The sequence below is a fragment of the Bactrocera oleae genome, chromosome 5 (assembly GCF_042242935.1).
Source record: "Bactrocera oleae isolate idBacOlea1 chromosome 5, idBacOlea1, whole genome shotgun sequence".
Classification (NCBI taxonomy): Eukaryota; Metazoa; Arthropoda; class Insecta; order Diptera; family Tephritidae; genus Bactrocera; species Bactrocera oleae.
The window spans coordinates 28,083,459-28,108,044 of record NC_091539.1 but is presented as its reverse complement, the minus strand read 5'-3'; the positions used below and the strand labels follow the sequence as shown (position 1 = coordinate 28,108,044).

The 24,586-nt window shown below is 34.3% G+C and overlaps 1 protein-coding gene across 11 annotated transcripts in view; it reads right to left on the bottom strand.

Annotated features, from left to right (window-relative positions):
- Positions 1-24,586, bottom strand: part of Cngl (Cyclic nucleotide-gated ion channel-like) — a 61,223-nt gene that overhangs the window by 6,419 nt on the left and 30,218 nt on the right. For 4 of the 11 annotated variants that reach the window (XR_011396746.1, XM_014241178.3, XM_070110679.1 and 1 more), the window contains exons 4-17: positions 23,563-23,607; positions 22,574-22,709; positions 21,962-22,165; positions 20,243-20,491; positions 20,024-20,176; positions 19,823-19,953; positions 15,348-15,431; positions 13,336-13,489; positions 12,045-12,445; positions 11,674-11,988; positions 11,334-11,541; positions 9,820-10,017; positions 7,109-8,145; positions 6,747-7,048 (exon numbers count right to left, since the gene is read on the bottom strand). Coding sequence is in view for 10 of the 11 variants with exons in the window: in XM_014241178.3 (XP_014096653.2) it covers positions 6,747-7,048; positions 7,109-8,145; positions 9,820-10,017; positions 11,334-11,541; positions 11,674-11,988; positions 12,045-12,445; positions 13,336-13,489; positions 15,348-15,431; positions 19,823-19,953; positions 20,024-20,176; positions 20,243-20,491; positions 21,962-22,165; positions 22,574-22,709; positions 23,563-23,607 (3,617 nt within the window). In the remaining variant the exon portion in view is untranslated. Of the gene's footprint in view, positions 1-6,746; positions 7,049-7,108; positions 8,146-9,819; positions 10,018-11,333; positions 11,542-11,673; positions 11,989-12,044; positions 12,446-13,335; positions 13,490-15,347; positions 15,432-19,822; positions 19,954-20,023; positions 20,177-20,242; positions 20,492-21,484; positions 21,717-21,961; positions 22,166-22,267; positions 22,426-22,573; positions 22,730-23,153; positions 23,277-23,562; positions 23,608-23,756; positions 24,129-24,149; positions 24,423-24,586 lie in introns of those variants that run through there. The other 7 variants (XM_036376645.2, XM_036376646.2, XM_036376644.2 and 4 more) reach the window with 7 other exon arrangements.

Here is a 24,586-nt window from a genome sequence, read left to right as displayed (position 1 = left end):
AACAATTTTTTCAAAGATTACATTATTGCCTTAGACATGACCCATGCCAAATTTTCTAGAAGAAACCTCGTGAAATTAAAAAGATGTCTATACAATATTCCAATCGTTAGTTTGTATGACAGCTATATGCTATAGTGATCCGATGTGAACAATTTCTTCAGAGATTGCACCTTTGCCTTAGACAATAATCTATGTCAAATATCTTGAAGATATCTCGTCAAATGAAAAAGCTATCCACAAGCACTTGTTTCCGATCGTTCACGTATATACAGACGGACGGGCATGGTTAAATCGACTCAGCTCGTCATGCTGGTCACTATACCTATATATATATATTTTGTAGGGTCTCCTACGTTTCCTTCTGGGTGTTACAAACTTCGAGCCAAACGTAATATGTCCTGTTTAACGTATAAAAATAACTACAAATAACTACAAAGAACACATATGTTTTACGCTTATTTGGTGCAACTCATATGTATTGTATATGTAAAGCAATAATTTTTGCAAATTTATTTCATGGCAATCAAGATGCGGAAGTTGAAAGGCTTTGAGCTCATCACCCAACAGTAAAAGGAACCATTACCCAACAACTCCATGATTTGGTCAAAATGTTTAAAATTACATTAGACCGTATGCCATCGGGCAGCCAATATAGTCAATAATATTGCCAATATAATGGCAAAACACCTTGTGGTGACCATGCAGAGAATTCTAAATAACCAATGAATTGAAACGTGTGTCTGAAACGCATAGGTCTTATAATGAATTACAATATTAATTAATATTCTAGCAGTGAGAAGAGGAATACCATTTTAAAATCAAAATAGTTAATCAAATTACACGTCACGATATCTATACTAATATTATAAAGAGAAAAAATTTTATTGTTTGTTTGTTTGAATTGAAAGCTCCGAAAGTACTAGACGGGTTTAAAAAAATCTTTCATCGTTGGGAAGCTAAATTATCTCCGGTGAACATAGGTTATATTACATTTTCAAAAAAGTAGAGATCCTTACTAAACCGCCAATAATGTAACTCAAGTTGTGAAAGAATTACGTAAAAAAATACCTTGCATCACGTGCGCCGCGAATACTATTGATTATAGAAGAAACTAATGAACTATGATAAGATAGCCTTACTTGCGTAACAGGGGCTATGCGCAAGTGGACATACTTTCCCCTACACTCGTGAGCCCTAAACATGAACCAGCATAATAACGAAAAATAAATGAAGTAGTACGGATCTTTTATAAAAAAAATCCGGAAGGAACTAGTACCGAAAAGAAAGCAGCGTTTGCAATGAGCTCGAAAACAGCTAGCACAAAGACAGGAGTGAAGCTTGGTCTACGTGCAAGGGCTGGCATTAACAAGGGAGTTGAAGCTAAGCCAATCTCCCGGAAGGCAACAGCGGCAGCCGGAATCAAACCCGTTTTTAAGGTCGATGTCCCAGTGAAAGCAAGGTATGCGGAGCAACGACATGCTGCCTACCTGTTGAGAAGGATGCAACGGAAACGTCGATGAGGAGCTTACGAAGGAGCTCCAAGAATCCATTGATTGCGTAAAAGCAGTCTTGCTTAATTTTAAACTTGAACTGCCAACAGTGGCAGCCAAACGGCAGAGGTTAGCAGACAAACGACCGAAGACAACCAGAGTATCGCCCGCAAAATCGTTTGCTGATGTGGCCTGGAACCGCATTATCATTGGGGTGCTGGATGAGGGAGATCCCGAAGACATTGGAAGTGCTTTTCAGCAATTCAGGTCCGCCACCATCCTGCACAGAAGCTGGCTGGGAGAGATCGGTCCAGCTTTATAAGGTCGCTATAGTCAAGGTTGGGGAGGTATACCCCGGAGCCAGGCTGGTAGCGGTCGATAGCAAAGACATCCCATTCCAAACAAGGCCAAGGGTGTGGATCCCGGCTATACCATCTCAGCCGGACCAGATAATGCAGTTCATCAGAGCCTTCAACCCAAATCTGCTAACTGAGGGGTAGGGATTCATTAAAACCTTTGAGGACCCCGCAGCAGAACCTGTTGGGGAGACTTAAAGGGCCACAATGCAAATCCTACTGCTACTAACAAAAGAATCAATAGAACCGCTGGCGAAAAGTGGCGAGGAGATCAACTATCGATACGTGAAAAAAAATCATGACATACATACAAGTCAGACGCCGATGCCGCAGACTTAGCATCGGGAAATGAGATGGGTGAAGTCTAGGATGATCCCATGGAGTCCTCGAGTGATGTAAATAGCATTGAGCAAGGTGAGTGTTCTTTGGGGTCTGAGCTTGTTGACAGACTCTCTAAATTATATACTTAGAGAGAGCTTCTGATTGACTCTCAAGAAGATGCAGATAAGATAAAAGTTAATCCGTTTTCTTCAAATTAATCTCCACCAGAGCAAATTAGCTTCTTTAGTCGTAACTAACCGTACGGCGACAGAACAGCCTGATTTCGTACTCATTCCGGAGCCATGGGTTAATGTACGAGCATTTGCGGGCTGAGGGCACTGAATAACAAACTAATTGCGAAGATAAGGTTAGAACATGTATATTGGCTGAGAAAAACCTTAACGCTTTCAAATTTCATAGCTATAGCAACCAAGACACCACAGCAATAAGCTGGGAGGTGTTCGATTATACTTAGCTGCAACTCTAATGCACACCATACACTATGGGGCAGCAGTGACATGAACGAAAGAGGTGAGTTGCTCTTTAATTACTTACTATATAACAAGAAATCGACGGGAGGTATTGGACATAACACCTATGTCGGGAGAACTAATAAATAAAATGACCGAAAAGGGAGTTTTTAAGGAACACCCCTTTTCGGATTACTGGTACATTGAATGTATAATTGAAGAAAATGTATCCAGGGTAGAAAATATCAGGAATCATAGGAAAACGAACCTGCAAGAGCTGAAGCAACGTATTCGTATGATTCCTCCATTCCAACCCGAGAACTAAGAGGACCTAAACACCCTCGTTGATCAATTCACGGTATCGTGCCGGCAAGAATTAGTATTGGCTTGTCCAATAACTCGTAATAGGGGAAGAATTATTCCCCCATGGTGTACTCCCGAACTCAAAAAATTACGGAAAGATTGCAGAAAGCAGTTTTACCTAGCTAAAGTATCCTATCCCAAGGCGAGGAAGATTGGGACAGATATTACAACCTCCTAAGTTCATACAGAAAAGACTTTAGGAAAGCAAAAAGAAATTTTTAGATATATAAATTAAATTAAATTAAATTATTCCTAAAGGGGCGCTGATATTCCTTTCATTTGGAGGAAAGTCAAAGTGATATATTATATATACCAAAGTCGGGCGAAACCTCACATATATATAAGTCCAAAGGATTTCAGACTTATTAGTCTTTCCTCATTCCTTTGAGTACACCATAGCAGCCTTCTTAGACATAGAAGGCGATTTCAATAACACTCAGCCTAGGGCCGTACTGAGCGCGCTTAAATATTTGGACATCTTTGAACCTCTCAGAAAATTTACTGAATCAATGCTCACGAGCAAGACAATTATTTCAACGCTAGGAGCTTCAACTGCAAGCAATATTAAATGACATAAATCTTTGGGCTGTATCATGCAGACTAATCTTAAATGCTAGTAAGACGGAGCTAGTATTGGTCCCTAGGGAATACAGTACTCCAGAAGTTAAAACGCTACAGCACCTTACACCTGCAAAAGGATGGTGGGGCCAAATGAGGATCAACGCCTCGGGTAGATAATTGGCTCTACACAGCAGTTGTTAGACCGATTATGGCATACGGTATATTGGTATGGTTGCCAATAATGAAAAATAAATACGAGGTAAGGCGTATGGAAAGAATACAAAGAGCAGCTAGTATATGTGTCAGTCGAGATCTTAGAACAACGCCAAGTCAGGCACTAAACGTCATTTTAATTTACTTGCAACAAACTTGTTCTGTAAGCAACTGGCATCAAAGTCAGCTCTTAGACTAAGGGAGTCCTCCCAATTGGTCGCCTGTAAATCTACCAATTACCACAGATTTTCGAAATCTTATAGAATTTAAACCAAAATCGATTCCCAATATTGCCTTCCCTTGCGAAAAGAGTGGAAAAGGAGCGAGGTGGACAGGGACGTGGAATAAGCATCTATACGGATGGTTCCTAACTAGATAATCGAGTGGGAGGTGGTGCCTTTTCAGCAAAATTAGATACCAAAATCGTCTTACGTTTACCAGACAACTGTAGTATCTTGCAAGCGGAAAACACAGCACTTAAAGAAAGTCTTGTTGTTCAGACGAAGTGTGCTCACAACAAGGAATATATTATATTTATAAATACAGATAGCCAAGCGTCTTTGAAATCACTAAAGTCTCCTAGGAGTTCGTCAAAGATAGTGAAAGAATGCCTTGATCTCTTAGTGGATTTAACATCCTATTTTACGATAAACCTGCAATGGATTCCAAGGCATATTATATATCACTATCCAGAACAGCCACTCCCCTACAATTAAACTCCTCGAAATGCCTCGGGCCACTTGTAGATAATTCATCGATGAAAATAAATTTAGTTGAGTCTCGGTGGAGTCAATGACTGACTTGCTTAACAAGCAGGCAAACGTGGTATTAATGGAACAGGGTCCGCACATGCTGACTATTAATTCAAAAGGAATGGCATAAGAACTCTAGTAGGAGTGCTAAGAAATCATTGTTTAATCGACATACATGATAGCAGACTAGGTGAACCACACAATGACTATTGTCAGGAGGTAGAACAACAAGAGACTGTAAAACATCTTTTATGCGCATGCAAGGTTTTTTACAGGAAAAGAATCGCAACTATCGGTCGAGGGTTTCTTGACGACGTTTCATAAGTTACACAAATAAAACTTTTTGTAATAATGAACTTCATTATAATCACCAGGTGGTTTAGAGGGGATACAACAGAGTGAGGGAATATTAGTCCCGGTGGTATCACAATGGGTCTCCTAAAGCCCTAGGGGCATCGTCAGACAGTGACTGGACCCACCTAGGCGTCATCGGCGCACGGGAGGGGAGTCAATGTCAAGATTTAAAAAAGGAGCGGTAGTGTTCGGAATTGAATATAACTAATAAAAGGATTTTCAAACATTCGGTTGACTTTACACTTTATATACACATTGGTGAATTTGTGAAAGTATCTTAATGAAACACAAAGGAAATTTTGGGCTAGTTAAATAATATTTTTAAAACTTAGTATCAATATATTTATCTATATAATTGTTTATCCTTCATTATTCAAAGTGCTGAAACTAACAAAGATATTAGTACTATCAATTTTTATTCATATAGGCGGATAATCCGTAAAGTTGAAGGAACACACACATATTTTAATGTGTCAACGGCTTTTAATCAAAGACTGCGTATATCGATGATTCCAACAGATTTACCATTCAATTTGAATGCAACATTATTTTGTCAATTCCGAAAGTTAGGATAGATGATAAGAAGTTCACCGGGTCAACTAGTTTTCCAATGTAAAATAAAAAAATTCACGTGATACATAACGTTTTAATAGATAAAACAAAAAATCTATTCAATTATGCAAGACAATATAGAGCAGATCGAACGTAACCCTATTAACAACTTAGCACTTTTAAAAAAATTTAATTAAACAAGTAAGGGATGGCTAAGTTGTTGTACATAACCTTGTACATATGAAAATCTAAATGTTCTAAGTTAATTTTATTGAGATATGTATCTACATATGTATGCAATATAAACTCAAAACGAAGGAATGAGACTTAGTATTGTACTTTGAGTATATGAAGGAAAAGTCAACCGTGGGGCTGGACATCACTATATTAGGGGTATGGTGTCTAGGTTAAGAAAACAAGAACAAGTAATTTCCGTAAAATATCGACCATATTAACCAAATGGGTACGGTATGGGACCCTGAAAAGTTATGTCCCGATTTTTAGGAGATGGGTGCCATACGTTGAATGCAGTATGTGTAGAAAGTTGTATTCCGAAATCTTCAGTGGTAACTTATTTATATATTTTCAGTAAAAGAATCAGATTGGATTTCAAATTTTGTTAAATTGGAAGTAAGCGTGGTGCACCTATTTTGAAAACGTATTATAAGGATGCCAATATAATGTTATGCACCAAATTTGTTTGAGGCGAGTTGCTGAGATATTGCCCAATTTTTATACCAATTCACATGCAGAGGTGTATTATCTTAAGTGTAAAAATTTGTCCCTCTAACATTTTTCTTTAGCGATTTGGAGCATTTTTAGTAGTTCTCATCATAAATTTCGTAAGAGTGATAGAAATGTTTACGAATTTCAGCCATTGTCCTATGCTGAAAAGCCAGAAGAAATTCTTCCAGTAAGATTGGTTGATATAGCTTAGGGGATTAGAAGGAGATATGTACATAAAACATATCCCACCTAAAAGCAGTACAGAAGTTTACCCCGCACAAATCGTGACACATAATTTATAAGTATATAATATATTCTTGTATGCATATGTAGATTATACTGATTATTGATAAGAAACAAGGCGGTTTTTTCCAGAACGCACCATGTGGAACGGGTAAGACCTCAAATTCAAACCCTTGGATACTTATACCAGTAATAATGTTTTCGCCTTTATTTGTAAATAGTATTTTCACAGCATTAAATATTTTATTATACTAATATTTAATGTATATCACAGCCACAGCAATGCGCGGACAGATCTACTAGTTATTGAATAAAGGAAAATCACAAAAAATAATTATGATTTACCTCCTGTCCTCAACGAGTCTCCAATTGTTGTTTTCAACCGTTTTGCTGTGCGTTGATTAGTGTGGGATGAGCTCGGAGTATATTGCATCACATTATTATTAAGTTGAATAGTATTTCGTCGTTTTGAGACGGCTTTTATTTGAGTGCCACTGGATACTCGATTTTCTGGGCATTTATTCAATCCAAAAGCGGAAATTATGGGCGCGCGAGAAATCTTTACGTGTTTATCTTTGTCTTCACTAGTCGTTCGCAAGGCATCATATTGTTCATCTTCATTAAATCTGTAAGCGCTGTTGGGTGGACTAGAAAGAGTTGGTTTGATCGTTATACTTTTCATTAGCATACTATGTCTAGCCACATACCCTTCAAATGTCGGTTCTCTTAGTAATATCTTGTTGGGCTTTTCCGTCACGCGAGAGTCTTCATTTCCACTTTGAAAAGCACTTTTACATTCCTCTGAACTGTGACGGAGTTTCTGTAGAATACACTTCAACTTTCGGCGTTCAGCAGTTTCATTTTGCTCGGGACTAAGAGGCAAATAGGCAGGTGGTATATATTTGTATTTCCTCTCAATGTTGTAATTTGACAGAGATGTGTTCGTCGAATTAGATGAACTGGATTCATAAGCTGTAAAAAATTGCGAGTACATCTCAGAAACATCACTGAAGCAGCGATACAACGGTTCTGGCACTGCGAATTGGCTACTTATTTTAGAACTGTCTAAGCTAAAACTTCGCATCTGTAGTGCCTTTTCAAGTTCTTCTAACTTCTGACGTTCGTTCAGAATTTTTAGACGCTTTACGAATGGTAACCCACTATACTCAGGCGATAAATCAAAAACAGAGTGATACGATTTTCTGCTTTCGTTGAAATGATTTGCTGATACAGTTTTCTGTGTAGGCTTTGTATTTAGGGAGGTTGCAGTTACAGAATGTAGGGTATTTGTGGATGGTGTAGTGGATGTAAAAACCGATGTCCTTTGAGAAAGCGTTTGGGGTATTTCGTTTGATGAATATGTTTTTGCTTCTACGTCTGAATCTCCAGGTGAAAATTTCGCTAAATTATTAGAACTTGTTGATATTATCGTTGCTAACTTAAGTTTGGACCACGGCTTAATAGACATATCACTATCTGAGCGTTCTGATGAGATGTTTATGGACGGTTTTATTAATTTTAATGACTTTCCTGCTACCGCCTTTGGCGATTTATTTATTGCACCTAGATCGTGTTTAATATATTTCTGCACATCAAGTATTTTTGGAGTCTGCTTTTGATCTATATCTATTGTGGTCGATTTATCGTCTTTCAACTTGTAATTCATAGGATCTGTCTTCGGCACTCCAGCGAAATTAAGCATTTGTATCTTTTGCTTTAAAGACACAGCAGGATTGGGTTTAACCTGTGTGAATAAATTAAAGAACAAAAACTAATATAAAATTCATTTTTTATATAGGTATGCAAATGTGTATTATATACTACTAAATTATTTTATGTTATACTTCTGTATTAATTGGATTTGATGCTCTTATATAAATTTCTCTTAGACTAATAGAACTCTCCTACTCTTAGACTAATAGAACTCTCCGATTTTACAGTCACTATTCAAATCTGACGGCATACATATAATTTATTTTATGTTGCTTAAAAAAAAATTGAATTATTATTTTAATTAAAATTCATTTTTTATTTTGTAATCCCAAATGGGTAACAGAAAAATTTAATTCCTCATACCGGATTGAACATAAATATCCTTATCCCAATAATAAAAATAAAAAATATAAAAAAAATTTAATTCCAAGTATATAATTAAGAATTAAAAACAAGAAATTGTTTAAGAATTAAATAAATAAATAATAAATTTTTAATTTAAAAATCTTATTTTTAACCCCAACATTGTGTTAAAGAACTTAAAATTTAATTTTTAATCTCAGCATCGGGATTAAGAAATGTAAATCTAATTATTAAACCTAACATCTTGGATTGATATTCATTCAGATGTTGGGATTAAAAATTGAAAATCTAATTTTTACATTGTTCAGACGCACAATACTGACACGCCGTATTCACTCACTCACATTCCACATCAATACAAGACGCACCAACTCATACACACAATACAACATCCACGATGACACTACACTTCCGAATTCCACAACCGATCAACTCCATACAACAACAGAAAGATGGATGGCGATCGGCCGGGTCTAGGAGTTGCGCCCACTTTTTTTCTCGGTCGTCCGCATGAACTTCTTAACATATAACTAATATAATATATTGTGAAAGCAAGTGAATTTATTTTTATAATGTTCGGGAAACAAATTGAAATTATCATTTTATTGGATATAAAAAGCGGGAAATTTCGCTTTTTTTAATTTTCAGCTTTTGAACCTTCTCTTCATCTGGTGAGTGTTTCGGGAGCAAAGTGAGTTATGTGTTAAAGAACTTAAAATTTAATTTTTAATCTCAGCATCGGGATTAAGAAATGTAAATCTAATTATTAAACCTAACATCTTGGATTGATATTCATTCAGATGTTGGGATTAAAAATTGAAAATCTAATTTTTACATTGTTCAGACGCACAATACTGACACGCCGTATTCACTCACTCACATTCCACATCAATACAAGACGCACCAACTCATACACACAATACAACATCCACGATGACACTACACTTCCGAATTCCACAACCGATCAACTCCATACAACAACAGAAAGATGGATGGCGATCGGCCGGGTCTAGGAGTTGCGCCCACTTTTTTTCTCGGTCGTCCGCATGAACTTCTTAACATATAACTAATATAATATATTGTGAAAGCAAGTGAATTTATTTTTATAATGTTCGGGAAACAAATTGAAATTATCATTTTATTGGATATAAAAAGCGGGAAATTTCGCTTTTTTTAATTTTCAGCTTTTGAACCTTCTCTTCATCTGGTGAGTGTTTCGGGAGCAAAGTGAGGTGAATTCTTCATTAACAAAGTGAACAATTCATATTTGCAATTTAATTTCTAATATTTAAGTGTCTAACAAGTTGATAATAAAAACATGTTTGTAAAAATTATATCTTACTGTAAGCTTCACGTCGCTGCTTTTCGTTTCCTGTTTATTCCTTAACATTTGTAGTCTTTGCATCAGTGGAAGTGCTTCGTTTACTTCAGTCTCCGGTTCTTCCTGGATTGATTCCTGTGGTGATAGTGCATTGGCAATATGAACATGTGGGGGAGATATCTGAGGAGGGATTGCCTTTGCCGTTTTTTCTTCGCGATCCTAAAAAGAGAAATAATAAGCATTATATGCATTTCACTTCAAATAATGTTATTTAAGTTTTGAAATGTTATAGTAAAATGAATAATAAAATAATTGAATGCAATTGATTCAACATTTAACTACATATGTTATATTAAATATATTTTCGCTGGGAAAAACTCAGTCAAATCCTCAACAGAATGGCAATGCGTATGTATGTAAGTGTCTCTCATTTCTCTCCCTCATGTTGTTCTGTTTTTGTCTTTTTGTGATATTATATTTATATTTCACTTGCAGTTTATATGAATTTCCATTTATTATGGTACTAAACCATATACAACAGTCGCCCAAGAAAATCTACATACACGCCTAAAAAGTGAATTATCAAACATAACAAACTTATTCCAATTAAGAGTAAAAAGATATTTTGGATGTTTGTAAAATATTTTATATGTATTTATTAAGAATATTTTATAAAAAATGTTTCTAAAACAAGAAAAGTCTACGTATTCCAAACAGAATTGTATTTAGTGAGTCCACCTTGGCTCTGAAGAACAGTGTTTAGTATTTTCTTCACCATGTTATATGCAATCATATCATCCTTTGATAAACGGAATTGGTAAGGATCGGCATGGAAATATGCCGCGGACAGCCCAGACCATGATGATCTGGTCATGATAAAAAACAACTTTGACAAGCTGATCTTCAATAATAACAATCGAGTAATAATACACAAATAACTTGAGGATAGACTAAATAAGCTCACTAGAACAATAAGCTCATTCTCCTCCAAGTGAAGCTTATCAAAAAAGAGTTAAACAATATTAGATATGCAATTCAATGGGAAACGTTGGTAATTATAAATTCTTTACTCTTAAATGAAGTTAAGTTGAATGAATTCATAGAAATATTTGAATCAAGCAATATGCCACCAATGTCAAAAGAGGAAATGTTAGAATTTTCCGATATATCCATTTTCCACAATACAAGGACACCCCTTTACATTGCTAAGATACCACATTTTGATAAAATTAAATACCAAAATATACTTTTGAAACCAATTTGTAAAAATAATTGAAGTAGCTATTTAGAATAATATCCCACAGATTGAACAGATTGGTAACAGCCTCATCTTTTTAATCAAACAAATGGAATTCATCTTATAGTTCTAACAATTTTGGTATGACATAAGTGCATATGTACATATATAACCTTAGATACATATATATGTACATATATATATAGATATATATAATATATAAATTAATTTATAAATATAAATTTATAATTTTTAGGGTTTGCACTGAAAATGTAGAAATATGTGTTATTCTCCCCACCTGTTTCTCTTTAAGTAATCGTAGCCTTTGGAGCAACGGTAGCCCTGCACCAATTGGACTAGGTGTTTTGTCTTGGTTCGTTTTTTCTTCTTTTTCCTCTTTCTCTTCAGAACGTACATGTGACATTCGCTTCAGAGTCGTTTTATTGCCTTTCTTTAAGATTTCTTGCAGCGGTTGTATTTCTAACGATTCATCACTTCTTCGGGTTCTGAAAAAGTACGCATTATTCTTAAATACCTGCTTACTATAGAGTTTGTGTGATAAACATATCTACCGAGAATTGTTAAAATCATATTATTTTTCTGGTTGTTATAACCTGAAATAGATTTGGGTAGTTCACCTTGTCTTTTTAAGCATACTTCGGATTCCTTTTACATCTTTTCTTAATTTGTACACGATTTTTTTTGAGGCACTATTTTCGCTACTATCGCTTCGATTAATATTGCTATATACATGTGGATGATCCGATTGCGCGTTATTACATTGTGCTTTTGCGTGCTTCTTATTTACACATCGAACTTCCATAAGCCGCTTCCGTCCAAGAGTTTGTAAAATTTCTTGTGCTTCGGGGTAGTCCTTCATAGCGGCGAGTACATCTTCTCTCGACAATGAAAACAATTCAGAATAACCCACTGAGCGTACATCAGCCGTACGCCTAGAATACAAAAAAAAAATTAATTGTATTGTTTAGCTTTTGAACATTTCACAAACTTATTAAGGCCATCCAAGTTCAGAATTCCGATTTCACCGAAAAAGTCGCCAGCCTTCATTGTCGTCAGCACTTTACCGGTTTCACTAAGCACTTCCAGTATACCATCAGCTATTATAAACATTTCTCTGGCTACCTCACCTTTACGGCAAATGGAGTCTCCTGGTGTAAATATATATGCTTTCATTTTCAGTACCAAATCATGTAAAAATTCAGGTTGGCACTCTTGAAATATAGTGACTTTTTTTAAGACACTCAAGTTAACATGTAACGCTAGTTCTGTTTTCAGCTTGTCCGGCAGTAAGCCCAAAGCTGTGTTTATATCACCTCCTCCTTGAATACGTCCTCTAGACCAGCTGTAGTCGTACCAACGCAGCACGCGCCTTTTCATTCCACCTGGAACCTACAATATTATATTTATAATTATTTTATAGTATTAAAGTTTAACAAAGAAAATTGTGCTAACAATAAAAATTTAAAAATAAAAAATTGTTCTACGCTTTTTGTTGTTTTAAGGAAACTTTTCAATTGACGTTGGTTCAGCATTTACTATTTGTAGGGCAATGACATACTTTATATAAAACAGTTACCTACTATGCCTATTACGATGTTTGTAACACCCAAAAGGTGATGTTGGAGACCCTAAATATATACATATATAAATGATCAGCTTGACGAGCTGAGTCGACTTAGCTATGTCCGTCTGTATATAGGCTAACTAGTCCTTCAGTTTTTGTTCCTTTTCTCTCCAAGAAGCTGCGAATTTTTGGGAACTGCCGATATCGAACCAATATGCATATACTTGCCATACAAACTCAACGATCAAAATAAAGTTCTTGAATAAAAAACTTTTCATTTGACGATATATCTTCACAAAATTTGGCATAGACCAGTTTCTAAGGCAATGCTACAATATCTGTGAAAAAAATTCAGATCGGACCACTATATAATATAGCTGCCACCCCACTGACCGATCAGAATATAATATCTTGTATGGAAACTTCTTTATTTGTGAAGGGCATTCTAGCTATGGTGCAGCCGAATTTAACGCTTTTTCTGGTTTTTTTTTTTTGGGAAAAGGCATTACAAAAGCAACTAATTTTGTTCTGTTAAAGCGGCCGCTTGACTGGTGTTATGGTATATTCAAAAAACAGTCCCATTATTCAATGTTAATGTTGAAATTGAAAAAAAAAAAAGAATTCAAAACAAAAATATATATGTGGTTAATTATATTTATTGACTAAATTCTAACATAAACTATCGATCACTTGGTATATTTATAAATTTACAGACCTTATGATGACGCATGTAAGTCTTAGCTCCATCCAGCAAGCGTTCGAATTCCAGACGGTTAGCATTACGATTAGTTATCACATTTCCAACTTGACCGACAATGGTTGCAAAAATGAAAACTCCAATAAGATAGCTGACAATTGTAAAAATATACCTAAGAAATACATAAAACAACAACAACAGACAAAGCTATTAGAACAAATCACATTAAAGCATCAAAGTTTTCGAAAAAACATGACATGAGGATTATCGAATATCTTCTTAATATCAATAGGTGTTGAAGGCTGTCACAACTTTCGAAAACTTTGATGGCAACTTTATTTTGAGGGGTTTAATTAATAAGAATTGAAGTGAAAAATAATTAAAACAAAACTCGCGTGGACAGCCCCAACATTATTGATATAGCTATACTGCATATAAGACTCAATCGCTCACTATGCTGAGGCTTCAAAGTAAATATATTGTCATATTCATTGAAGATTATGAAGTATAAATCGATTTCAGGTGAAACTCTGTTTGGAAGACAATTCGCGTAGATTTTACCTTGATGTCAAACAAGTAGGAAAATATTCTTCTAAAAATTAAAACATAACGATCAGGATATATTTGCCAGGTTTAAACAGTTTTAATAAAAAAAAACTACAGGATAGTAAGCGATTGTATTGTAAGAAAAACTTATGTACACACATATACAAGGTGCGTTCCAAAGTAAACAGTAAACAAGTAAACTCTTGTGGCTCCATCTATATGTTGGCTAGTGCGTTAGAATCTGCTATCCTTTATCGACTTCCAGTAAAAATTTCTTGACATTTCATCTATTGGAAGTGAAGTTATTGGGTTTTAAGTGTCAGTATGTTTTTGTCAGAGATAAAGAGATGCCCAACTCGTCTCTCACTAGAAATGAGAGCGCAATTGATAAACGTCAAAGTCTACTGAACTCAAGCAACTGTCAAAGTTCAGTAGGTCTGACGTTTAGCAATTGGAAAAAGAGGGACGGCCAGATTAAAATCCTACAGAAAAATATTTTAACAGAGAGATTGGTGCTGCTGTTGAAGATCACTAACAAAAATTGGAAAACAATGAAAATGAAAGAAAACGCGAAATTGAAATGTATGTGATGATATCTTTTGTGATGCCATGCTAAGTGGTATTGATTTTCAATTGAAATTTGAAAAACATTTATTAATGGAGAGTGAATACATTTATTCTTTTGATTACGTATTGAAAGTTTAAAAATCAATTGTTTAATATATCACAAAATCACAAAATAAAGAGTATAAAAAGTTTCTGCATATGCTTAACGGATACATGTATAATAATATTTAATCTTAATAAATGATGGGTATTTTAATTTAAATTCCCAAAAATTATTATTTTGTCCGATCTGGCTACAATGGAAAATGTTATAAAAAACGCTTCTTTTTTTTTTGAGGCGCTCTCACATTGGAAAGAGTTGGGCATCCCATTATCCCTGGTTTTTGTCATCGGTGCGAAAATGAGCTTCGAACAAAGAGCCAACATTAAATTTTGTTTAAAAATTGGTAAAACTTTTACCGTAACGTTTCAATTGATGAAACAAGTTTATGGCGATGATTGCTTGATGCTGATTTGTTTTTATGATTCCAAGGGTATTGTCCACAAAGAATTTGTTCCACCCGGCCAAAGCGACTTCTACCTTTTCGGAAAAATGCATTTGCCGATGAAAGGAAAGCGTTATGCAGACGTGGAGGCCATTTAAAAGGCTTGCACCGGCATACTGGCATCCATACCGGGCAACGAGCTAAAACACTCGTTCGACATGCTTTCGGACCGTGCAAAAAGCTGTATTGAAGCAGAAGGAGACTATTTTGAATAAAATTAATTGATTTTGCCGATAAAACCATTTGTTCTGTATTTTTTTTTAAAAGTCCTGTTTACTTTGGAACGTACCTTGTAGTACATAGGAATGTTTATAAGTATGTATAATCAAATATCAGATATGAGAATATAATTAGAAAGAAGGTAAATCATACCCATAATTGGAACCGAATTGCAGTAATCTAGATCGTATACCACGTCTAGGTATAGATCTTGGGCCGTCCACTGAAAAATTTGGTCTTACGATAGAATAAAAAAAACACAATTTATAAAAAGAAATGAATTATTTTCATTCACTTAAATAAATGAGCTAACGCATCATATAACCTAATTACATGTGTATAAACAAGAAAATAAGTACAAAGTTGCTACAGAGTATTACGAGTATAGTTTTGTTCCCCTAACGGTTGTTTGTAACACCTTTAACTAAACGAGATAAATATTGATTTATGTATGTATATATAAATGAACAGGATGACGAGATTGTCTCTCTGTTCGTCCGTTCGTGCTAGCTAAAATTTAAATTATCTGGATGAAACTTGGTACACGTGCTTCTTGGCACCATAGAAATTCACCTACTTCCCATATATAAAACTTTTGAATTCGATTTGATTTTTTATACTCTCGCAACCTGTTGCTACAGAGTATAATAGTTTTGTTCACCTAGTGGTTGTTTGTATCACCTAAAACTAATCGAGTTAGATATAGGGTTATATATATATAAATGATCAGGATGAAGAGACGAGTTGAAATCCGGGTGACTGTCTGTCCGTCCGTCCGTCCGTCCGTCTGTCCGTCCGTGCAAGCTCTAACTTGAGTAAAAATTGAGATATCTTTATGAAACTTGGTAGACATGTTTCTTGGTACCGTCAGACGGTTGGTATTGCAGATGGGCGTAATCGGACCACTGCCACGCCCACAAAACGCCATTAATCAAAAACAAATAACTTGCCATAACTAAGCTCCGCAATAAGATACAAGACTGTTATTTGGTACACAGGATCACATTAGGGAGGGGCATCTGCAGTTAAAACTTTTTTTTTAAAGTGGGCGTGGTCCCGCCTCTAATAGGTTTAATGTGCATATCTCCTAAACCGCTAATGCTATAATAACAAAATTCACTAGAAGCAAATGTTTTTAGCACTTCTATTGACGGTGTGAAAATAGTTGAAATCGGGTGGCAACTCCGCCCACTCCCCATATAACGGTACTGTTAAAAACTAATAAAAGCGCGATAAATCCAGCACTAAACACGCCAGAGATATTAAATTTTATCTCTGAGATGTTATAAGATGACTATAGGAACCGCGTTCAAAATTAGACAGTGGGCGTGGCACAGCCCACTTTTAGGTGAAAACCCATATCTTGAGATCTGCTTAACCGATTTCAACCAAATTCGGTGCGTAACGTTCTTTTCATGTTTCTATGTCATAGTGCGATCGGACTACAACCACGCTTACTTCCTATGTAACACCATTTTCAATTCCATCTGATTCTTTCACTTTCCACTATGCAAATCAGGTAACAATGATTATATCGGGATAAAACTTTGCGTGAATAATGCAATTAAAGTATGCCACCTTGCGGCCAAAAATTGTCTAAATCGAACCAAAACTGTTCAAACCCCTAAGTACTAAATATATGGACCCCATTGCCTATAGTTGACCTTATACCGAAAATATCAGTCAATCCACAAAGAAATCTCAAATGAGTATACCATTTGACTTTGCGAGAGTATAAAATGTTCGGTTACATCCGAACTTAGCCCTTCCTTACTTGTTCATTTTACAGTTTATAAATGGAGAGTCATATCGTTATTGTAATAAAACTTTGCACAAATAGAGTATTTTAAGTATTTCATCTCGAGTCTAAGAAATGTCGTAATCGGACCATAACTTTTCAAGGCCCCAGTTACCGAATATGTTGACCAGTGCCTAGGGTTGATTTTTTTTACCAAAAATATCCTTCATTATTACTATTTTTTTGATAAAAAAAATAATTTGTACCGAAAATAGGTAAAATCGAGCCAATACTTCCCTCGCCTCCATGTACCTAAAATAAAGATTTTCTAACTTCCTATATAAAGTACAATGTGCCGGTTGGCTTTATACCGTATACTTGTACCTATATCGATCAAATAGACGAGTATGTGATATTGTGATTTTCATCTATTTGGACTTTCCATCTGACTATAAAGCATTTAAAGCAATATGTGTGATACTTTATTTAAATTAAATGAACAACTTTTTATAAAAATAATGAAGTTTAACGCCAAATTTGAATGGAACTGATCTAGTCCTTGGTTCCAAACCTCATAGCCGTAATATATATACGGACTTCGATCATATAGTTGATATTTCCCACAAATACCCCATATATCAAATTGTGTCCCTTTGGTTGAATTTATACCATATATATCTTATTTGAGTTAATTAGCTTGTTTAAATAAAAAATATTTTGATCAATCAAAATTTAAGAATGAATTGATTTTTAATTCGGGTAATTCAAATAATGCATGATGAATTTGTAATTATACTCTTGCAACATGTTGCTATAGTTTTGTTCATCTAACTGTTGTTTGTATCATCTAAAATTAATCGATATAAATATAGTGTTATACAAATATAAAAGATCAGGATGAAGAGACGAGTTAAAATCCGGGTGACTGTCTGTCCGTCTGTGTAAGCTGTAACTTGAGTGAAAATTGAGATATCGTATCGTGATCCTTGATAAACGGGAGGATAAACGATGCGTCCTCGGACCACTGCTACGCCCACAAAACCCCATGTGCCATAACTAAGCACTAAGTAAAGATATAAAATTCAAGCTATTATAGCCACAAGATAAATCCTTTAAGCGCTCCTACCAAAGCTGTAAAATCGGACGAAATCGGATGATGTTATTAAAAATTACTAAAAGCGCGATAAATCAATAAATAAATGCGTCAAATACATACAATTTCACACCCGAGATCATAGCAGAGGGCTTTATAGGAGTCGCTGTCAAAATTTGACGATGCCCGTGGTGCCGCCCGCATTTAGGTGAAAGCCCATATCTTGAGTTTCAACCAAATTCGGTAGATAGCATTATTCATTCCTATGTATGTCGCAGTGCGGAAATGGTCGAAATCGAACTACAAGCACGCCTACTTATCATATAACACAATTTTTAATTCCCTCTGATTCTTTTACTTTCCAGTATACCAATTTAGCACCAATGAATGTAAAACTTTGCATGAATACTGCCTTTAAAGTGTGATAGCTTTTGACCAGAAATTATCCAAAACGAACCAAACCTGTTTAAGCCCCAAGGTATCAAATATAATATATTGACCCCAGTACCCATTGCTAACTTTTTATCGAAAATATCGGTAAATCTGTGAGACGTATTCTAGATACTCAGAGATAAACCTTATCTGATAATAATATGCCCGTGTGCTAGTAATAATAATAATAAAACTTGGACTACGAATTACGCAATAAGTGGGGACTACTATATAATCATTTTAATTATTCTACCAAACCCATGCTGAATATGTCGGTCAGTGTATGAGTTATATATTTATAAATTGCTTGAAAATATGTTCTTGAATATATGTACCTGAGTAATAGTAAAAGTTAATGAAATCAGGCCAGATCTTTACTGTGCCCAATTTAGCCTATACAATGATTTCCGAATTCCCACCTGTCTTTAAACCATTTAGGTTGGTTAAAATATGTGTTTTATATAAATCGGTTACACCCGAACTTAGCCCTTCGTTACAGGTATTCGTATGGATTTATGTAAATTTATTTGCATCATGGGAAGTTGTAGGCTTAAACTGTTTGACATTGTAAAATCTTTACGTCGGACCATATCTTTAAAACCATTTGTCGGTTCTTGAAAACAATTCATTAGAAACATCTATTTTTTTGTGCTGTATACTTATTTTTATAAAGAATTAATCGATAACGCGAAATCGTAAAACAATTTATTTTGTTAAACACTAAAGGCGACCTTAAATACAGTTTTTTAATGTTAGGCGAATGAAACTGGATTTGCAATGATTAGTTAAATTCAAGTCCATTTCTCCAATAGACAGTCTTGAAAAAAGAAAAGTTTTTAAAATATCATTTTTAATATTAGTAATCATAAATAAAAACAGTTTTTTGTTAGTTAATAAAATTTATTTACAGTCCAGATTTGAAATTTTTGTATACATTTTTGTTTACATTTTAAACATAATGTGTTTAAATGTAGCCTCATTTAATACAGATTTTTTCAAAACTTAAAAACTAATTAAATTAATTGTTAGAGCTTTTTCTCATACACACTAATTTAAAAAAACTCCATCCTTTTTGGATTTAAATCCTAATTATTCTACTACCACTACTTCGACTTTTCTACAGATAATTTAATTTGACCAGGCGTAAAGGGAATCGCTACATTTTTCCTTCTTATTGCAATCTCTCTTGACATTTACTTGAAGTTGAATACGAGAAAAAAAGTTTGAAACTCGTTTGATCTCGAAAGAGAAATATTCTATCATAGTTTGGTGAAATCAGATGTATACATACTCGTATATATAATCCATATAGCCAATAATATATAGAAGTATTTTAAACTTAATAAGCTTATTAAAAGCACTTACTCTGCATTTGTTTCGGGCGTTGGTAAATCTCCAATTGTAGTTAAGGTAAGGGTAGACCAATAAAGACTACCTAGATACTTTCTAGTCAATGTCGCGTAATCTCCTGGTCTGTAAGGATATACCCAGTCTCCCTTTATAAAAGAAAATTAAAATCATCAATAACTGAAATTACCACGCTTTTAACATATGAATTGTACCAACCTGAAATCCTTCAGCTTCCGATAGTAGATAATAAAAACACCCAAACCAATGCGCCAAAATTAATAAAATATGAATTAAGTTTATAACACGCCATAAGTTTGGCCAAACTGTCCTACTTTCAACAATGTAATAGAATTTGACACATCGATACACCTAGCGAAGAAAAAGCGATTCAGTATAAAAAGTAAAAATATGGTATTTCACATTGACCACACCTACCTTGAAAAACCTTGAAAACCGTAAAAGAGGATTTGCACCGATTTTGAGTTGTATTAAATCCAGGGGAATCAATGATATGATATCAAAAAAGAAATCTCTAGAATGTATATAATGAAGTGCTAATTTTTTATCATCATAAACCATTAGTCCTTGTTCGAGGTATCCTGTGCGCAGTTGGACAATTATATCGAATACGAAAACTACATCCGTAAGTGTATCACAAACAAACCAAAATATAGGAACAGCTTGCTGAAAATAAATAAAATTAAAATGTTATTAAAATGCAATGTGCAGAAAAGTTATTATTTCAGGACAAAAATTTATATATATATTAAAACGAAATATATTTGGTTGTTATTATTAGTAAGACGCCTGCGAGCAAGCAGTCGCACTTAAGCGACCAGTGGGCTTATTCTTACTTAAAAAAAAATCCTAAAGAAGCATTAGTAAGAAAGTTCAAGAATGTAATGGAAGCTTTGATTTCATTACATCCGAAGAACAATATCTATGGTATACCATAAAATTCAAGAAACAGGTATTTTAAAATATGTAGCTTCTCAATCGGGTAGAAATAGGTCTCTCGAGCGTAGTACCGCTCTACATTAACTTTGGAGTTGAGATGTCAGACACAATTAACACCACAGTATCTGCTAATTTGATTTTTATGAAAATACATATAATACTTAATAATTATTAGAAACTTTGTCAACATCAATGTTACCAAACGAAATGAAATTTCCGAAAGGGTTGACCAACGGATCAGGATGAGATGGAATGCCTTAAAGGCATACATTATCGCCAAGATCATGTGCAAGGGAACGGAAGGGAAACACACATGCTTTTCCCTCAGACGGTATCGAAAGGACTGCAGGACAGTGTCTATTATTAAAAAAAACATGAGAGAAAGGCTAAATAACCACCTCTGCTTTTGTACTGCCTTAGATATCTTGGCTTAGATATCTAGAAGATTCGGAGTTCAGGGGATATGTATAAAGTATCGGAATTGGATATCAATTCTCTATTTAACTTCGCAAAAGGCTAGACATCCTGCACGTCGCAAACTTCAGCTTGTATTAAACTGAACTTCCTTATAGCATTACAAAGAACATGTAGGTCTATGTATGGCGTGTCAGCCAGCCAGTATAACCAAACCTAACGTAATGTTACCCAAGTGAGTTATCTCAAGACTTGGTATTTAGCCACAATCTGCTTTGAAATATCTAACTTATTTCTTTTAATTACCTTATATGCCATCATGACCAATATAATATGTAATATGTGTTCTTTCGCTACTTTAAGTTTATACCGTTGTAATCGGTAAACTTGATATCAGACATTCCGATCAAAATGTGGATTTGAATATCACCGACAATGTTACAATTTGAAATAATAATTATTAAATTTTTATAAACTTGTTTTTTTTTAATAAATTTTACTAAAAGTTTTCGAAAATACTCATATGGCCACTAGAATTTTTACCTATTAACTAAAAGTCGATGACTACTGGAAAAATTAAATTCAGAAATTATTTATGACGACTTGAAATAAATTTATTTTAACTAAGAACAAAGTCGCACCAAGAAACTCTTACAGGCAGTATACCCTATATATTCTTAGTAATCTAATATCTCTAATTCATAAGCATATATGGTATGTGCATAAATACATATTTACATACATATAAATACTTATATGGTATTATGTATAATTTCCCATTACCTGCAGTTCAGGAAAGCTTTGTCGCACAATAAGAGTCCATAAATTGTATAAAACAGAAACAGTTAGTATCATTAACCAATAGAAATAAAAGTTTTCATCTGGATTAACAACAGATCGCCGCTTTTGTAAAAATCGACGCCGACGTTTTGTACTTTTATTAGATTCTCCAAAGGCGCTCTCCGACCCAGTGTCTTCGACCGTTTCCTGAAATTAAAAATATCATTATTAAAACATGTATGGTATATATATCAAAATATTAATAATGTAAAACATAGAAATTCACAAAATAAATAATGGCTGACTTACATACAACTTTTGCTTTGCTTTGCGTTAGACATTTGCTTTGACAGATAAGTTCGATTTATGCTTTTGTATTCGTTCGTTCACATCGAGGTGAAACAATAGAGAGAATCATGGAAAGCAAAATGTTCATTTTGACATACCCTTCGATTCGTTATTAAAGTATGAGTTGTCAAGCAAAGCTATGAAAGTTGTATATGAATTTTTAGGTCAGTCTTACATTGTAATTGCATTTTATTTTAATGATATAAAAACTCGTAATCGTGGTATGTACATATATGACAGAAAGCAAAAGCAAATTCTATTTTTTACCTGAGTTTCTGGAATTTGTCGCGTAGAGAATCGCTTTAAAAAGGAGTCCTCACGTTTTAATGGTGGTTTTTTCTGTATCGCTGAAGATATTTGGACAGTTGTTCTAAGCTTCATCCATCGTTGATTGGATCGGTTCCTATTTTTGCAAATAATATTCTGTAGTATTTTTAGAGTTAGAAGTACATAATCAGTGCTAATACATATATAGATAATTTATATATACCTAATATATATATAGTTAATTTATATATACCTAATATATATATAGATATATATATATATTTTTACTTAAGTCTGCATATGCAAAATTAAAAATTTTAAGCAAAACCACAAATTTTGAGATAGCTCAAATAAAAATACTCCTTCAAAAGTTATGCGCAGTTAAAGTTATGAATCATAGGTACTGAGCATTCATACAAGTAAAATATGGTGTACTGCAAAAATTTCTATTATAATATTCCTTTTTCAAAGTTGTGGATTTATTTGTTTAGTGAAAAAATTAAAAAAGCTCATGTCATTTACATGGGAAAAGTAACATGATTCAGGCACGGTTAAAATTAAAAATAAAGATCTCATTTACGTTAGATAATTTTTTTAGGATAAAAACTTAAACTTCACGGGGAGTCAGTAAACCAACATCCTAATGATTCAATGAAACGTGTACAAACAGACGGACGAACAGACAATCACCCGAATTTCAACACGTCTGGTTATTATGATCATTTATATATTTATATCTATCTCGATTAGTTTTAGGTGATACAAACAACCGTTAGGTGAACAAAACTATTATACTCTGTACTCGAGAGTATAAATATAAATAATATCTGTACAATTTAATTTAAAAAATAAATTTGAGGGTTGACTTAGGCGTTAACCATATCCAACGTTTAAACAAAAAATCTAAACAAACAATGAAGGATTGTACAATATATAAAAATATCGCTTGTGTTCATCAAATAATTTTGAGTATTTATCAAAAAACTTACCAGTCAGCATCCAGGTCTGAAGGCTTTTCGCTGATATCTGATTTCCTGGAATAATAATAACATATTTCGCGTATTATTTTTATTATATTAAACAAAACCAATCTTCTAATATACAATTAATTCGTGTCACAGTGCTTGTTGATAAACTATTTTGAAACGACAGGACCGATTTTGATAAAATTTGGTGTGCTTACCGCCTAGGTCTAAGAATAAGAAATCATCTGGGTCGGCTTTAGAATAACGTCCCACGCTTTCGGGGATAAAATGGGTATGGGCGGATAGAGGAGATCCTCCAGATCAAGAATATATATAAGATATAGCCGCGGGAAACTTATAGTTTTCGAGATAATTGGGTTTAAAGTTCAAAATTTCGACTATTTAAAGTAAGCATTTTTCCCATTTCGAATGAGTTATACACTTATATTTTCCACCTTTATATCCACTAACACTTCACTAATTCGTTTGTACACATTTATTTTACATTATATAGTGCAAAAATAGTTTAATTCAATAATTAAATTATTGTTAAATTCTCTTAATTCTGACAATAACAAAAGGGTTGCAAAATTTCAAATAACCAGTGTTACCTTATCGACGTCTTTTGTAATTGAACTGAAAGAAATTAAAACAAATACAGGTATCCAAAACCTGGAGAAATAAACTATTACAAAGCATTGATGTTAAGTATTATGTTATACCCTCTATGACAATATTACTTTTTTCTTGTAGAACTTCTTTTTGATAACCCTGGTCGGTCCAACACCGGGGTGTATCAAGGTTTTTTTGCGCAGAACTCCTTTTTGCGTTGGCGGCCTTCGGCCGCGCTTCAAAAGAATAACCCTGGTCGATCCAACACCGGGGTGTATCAAGGTTTTTTTGCGCAGAACTTATTTTTGCGTTGGCGGCCTTCGGCCGCGCTTCAAAAAAAAATAACTCTGGTCGATCCAACACCGGAGTGTACCAAAGTTTTTACGCGCAGAAATTATTTTTGCGTTGTTTCCCGTATCTAGGATATAATCTCTCT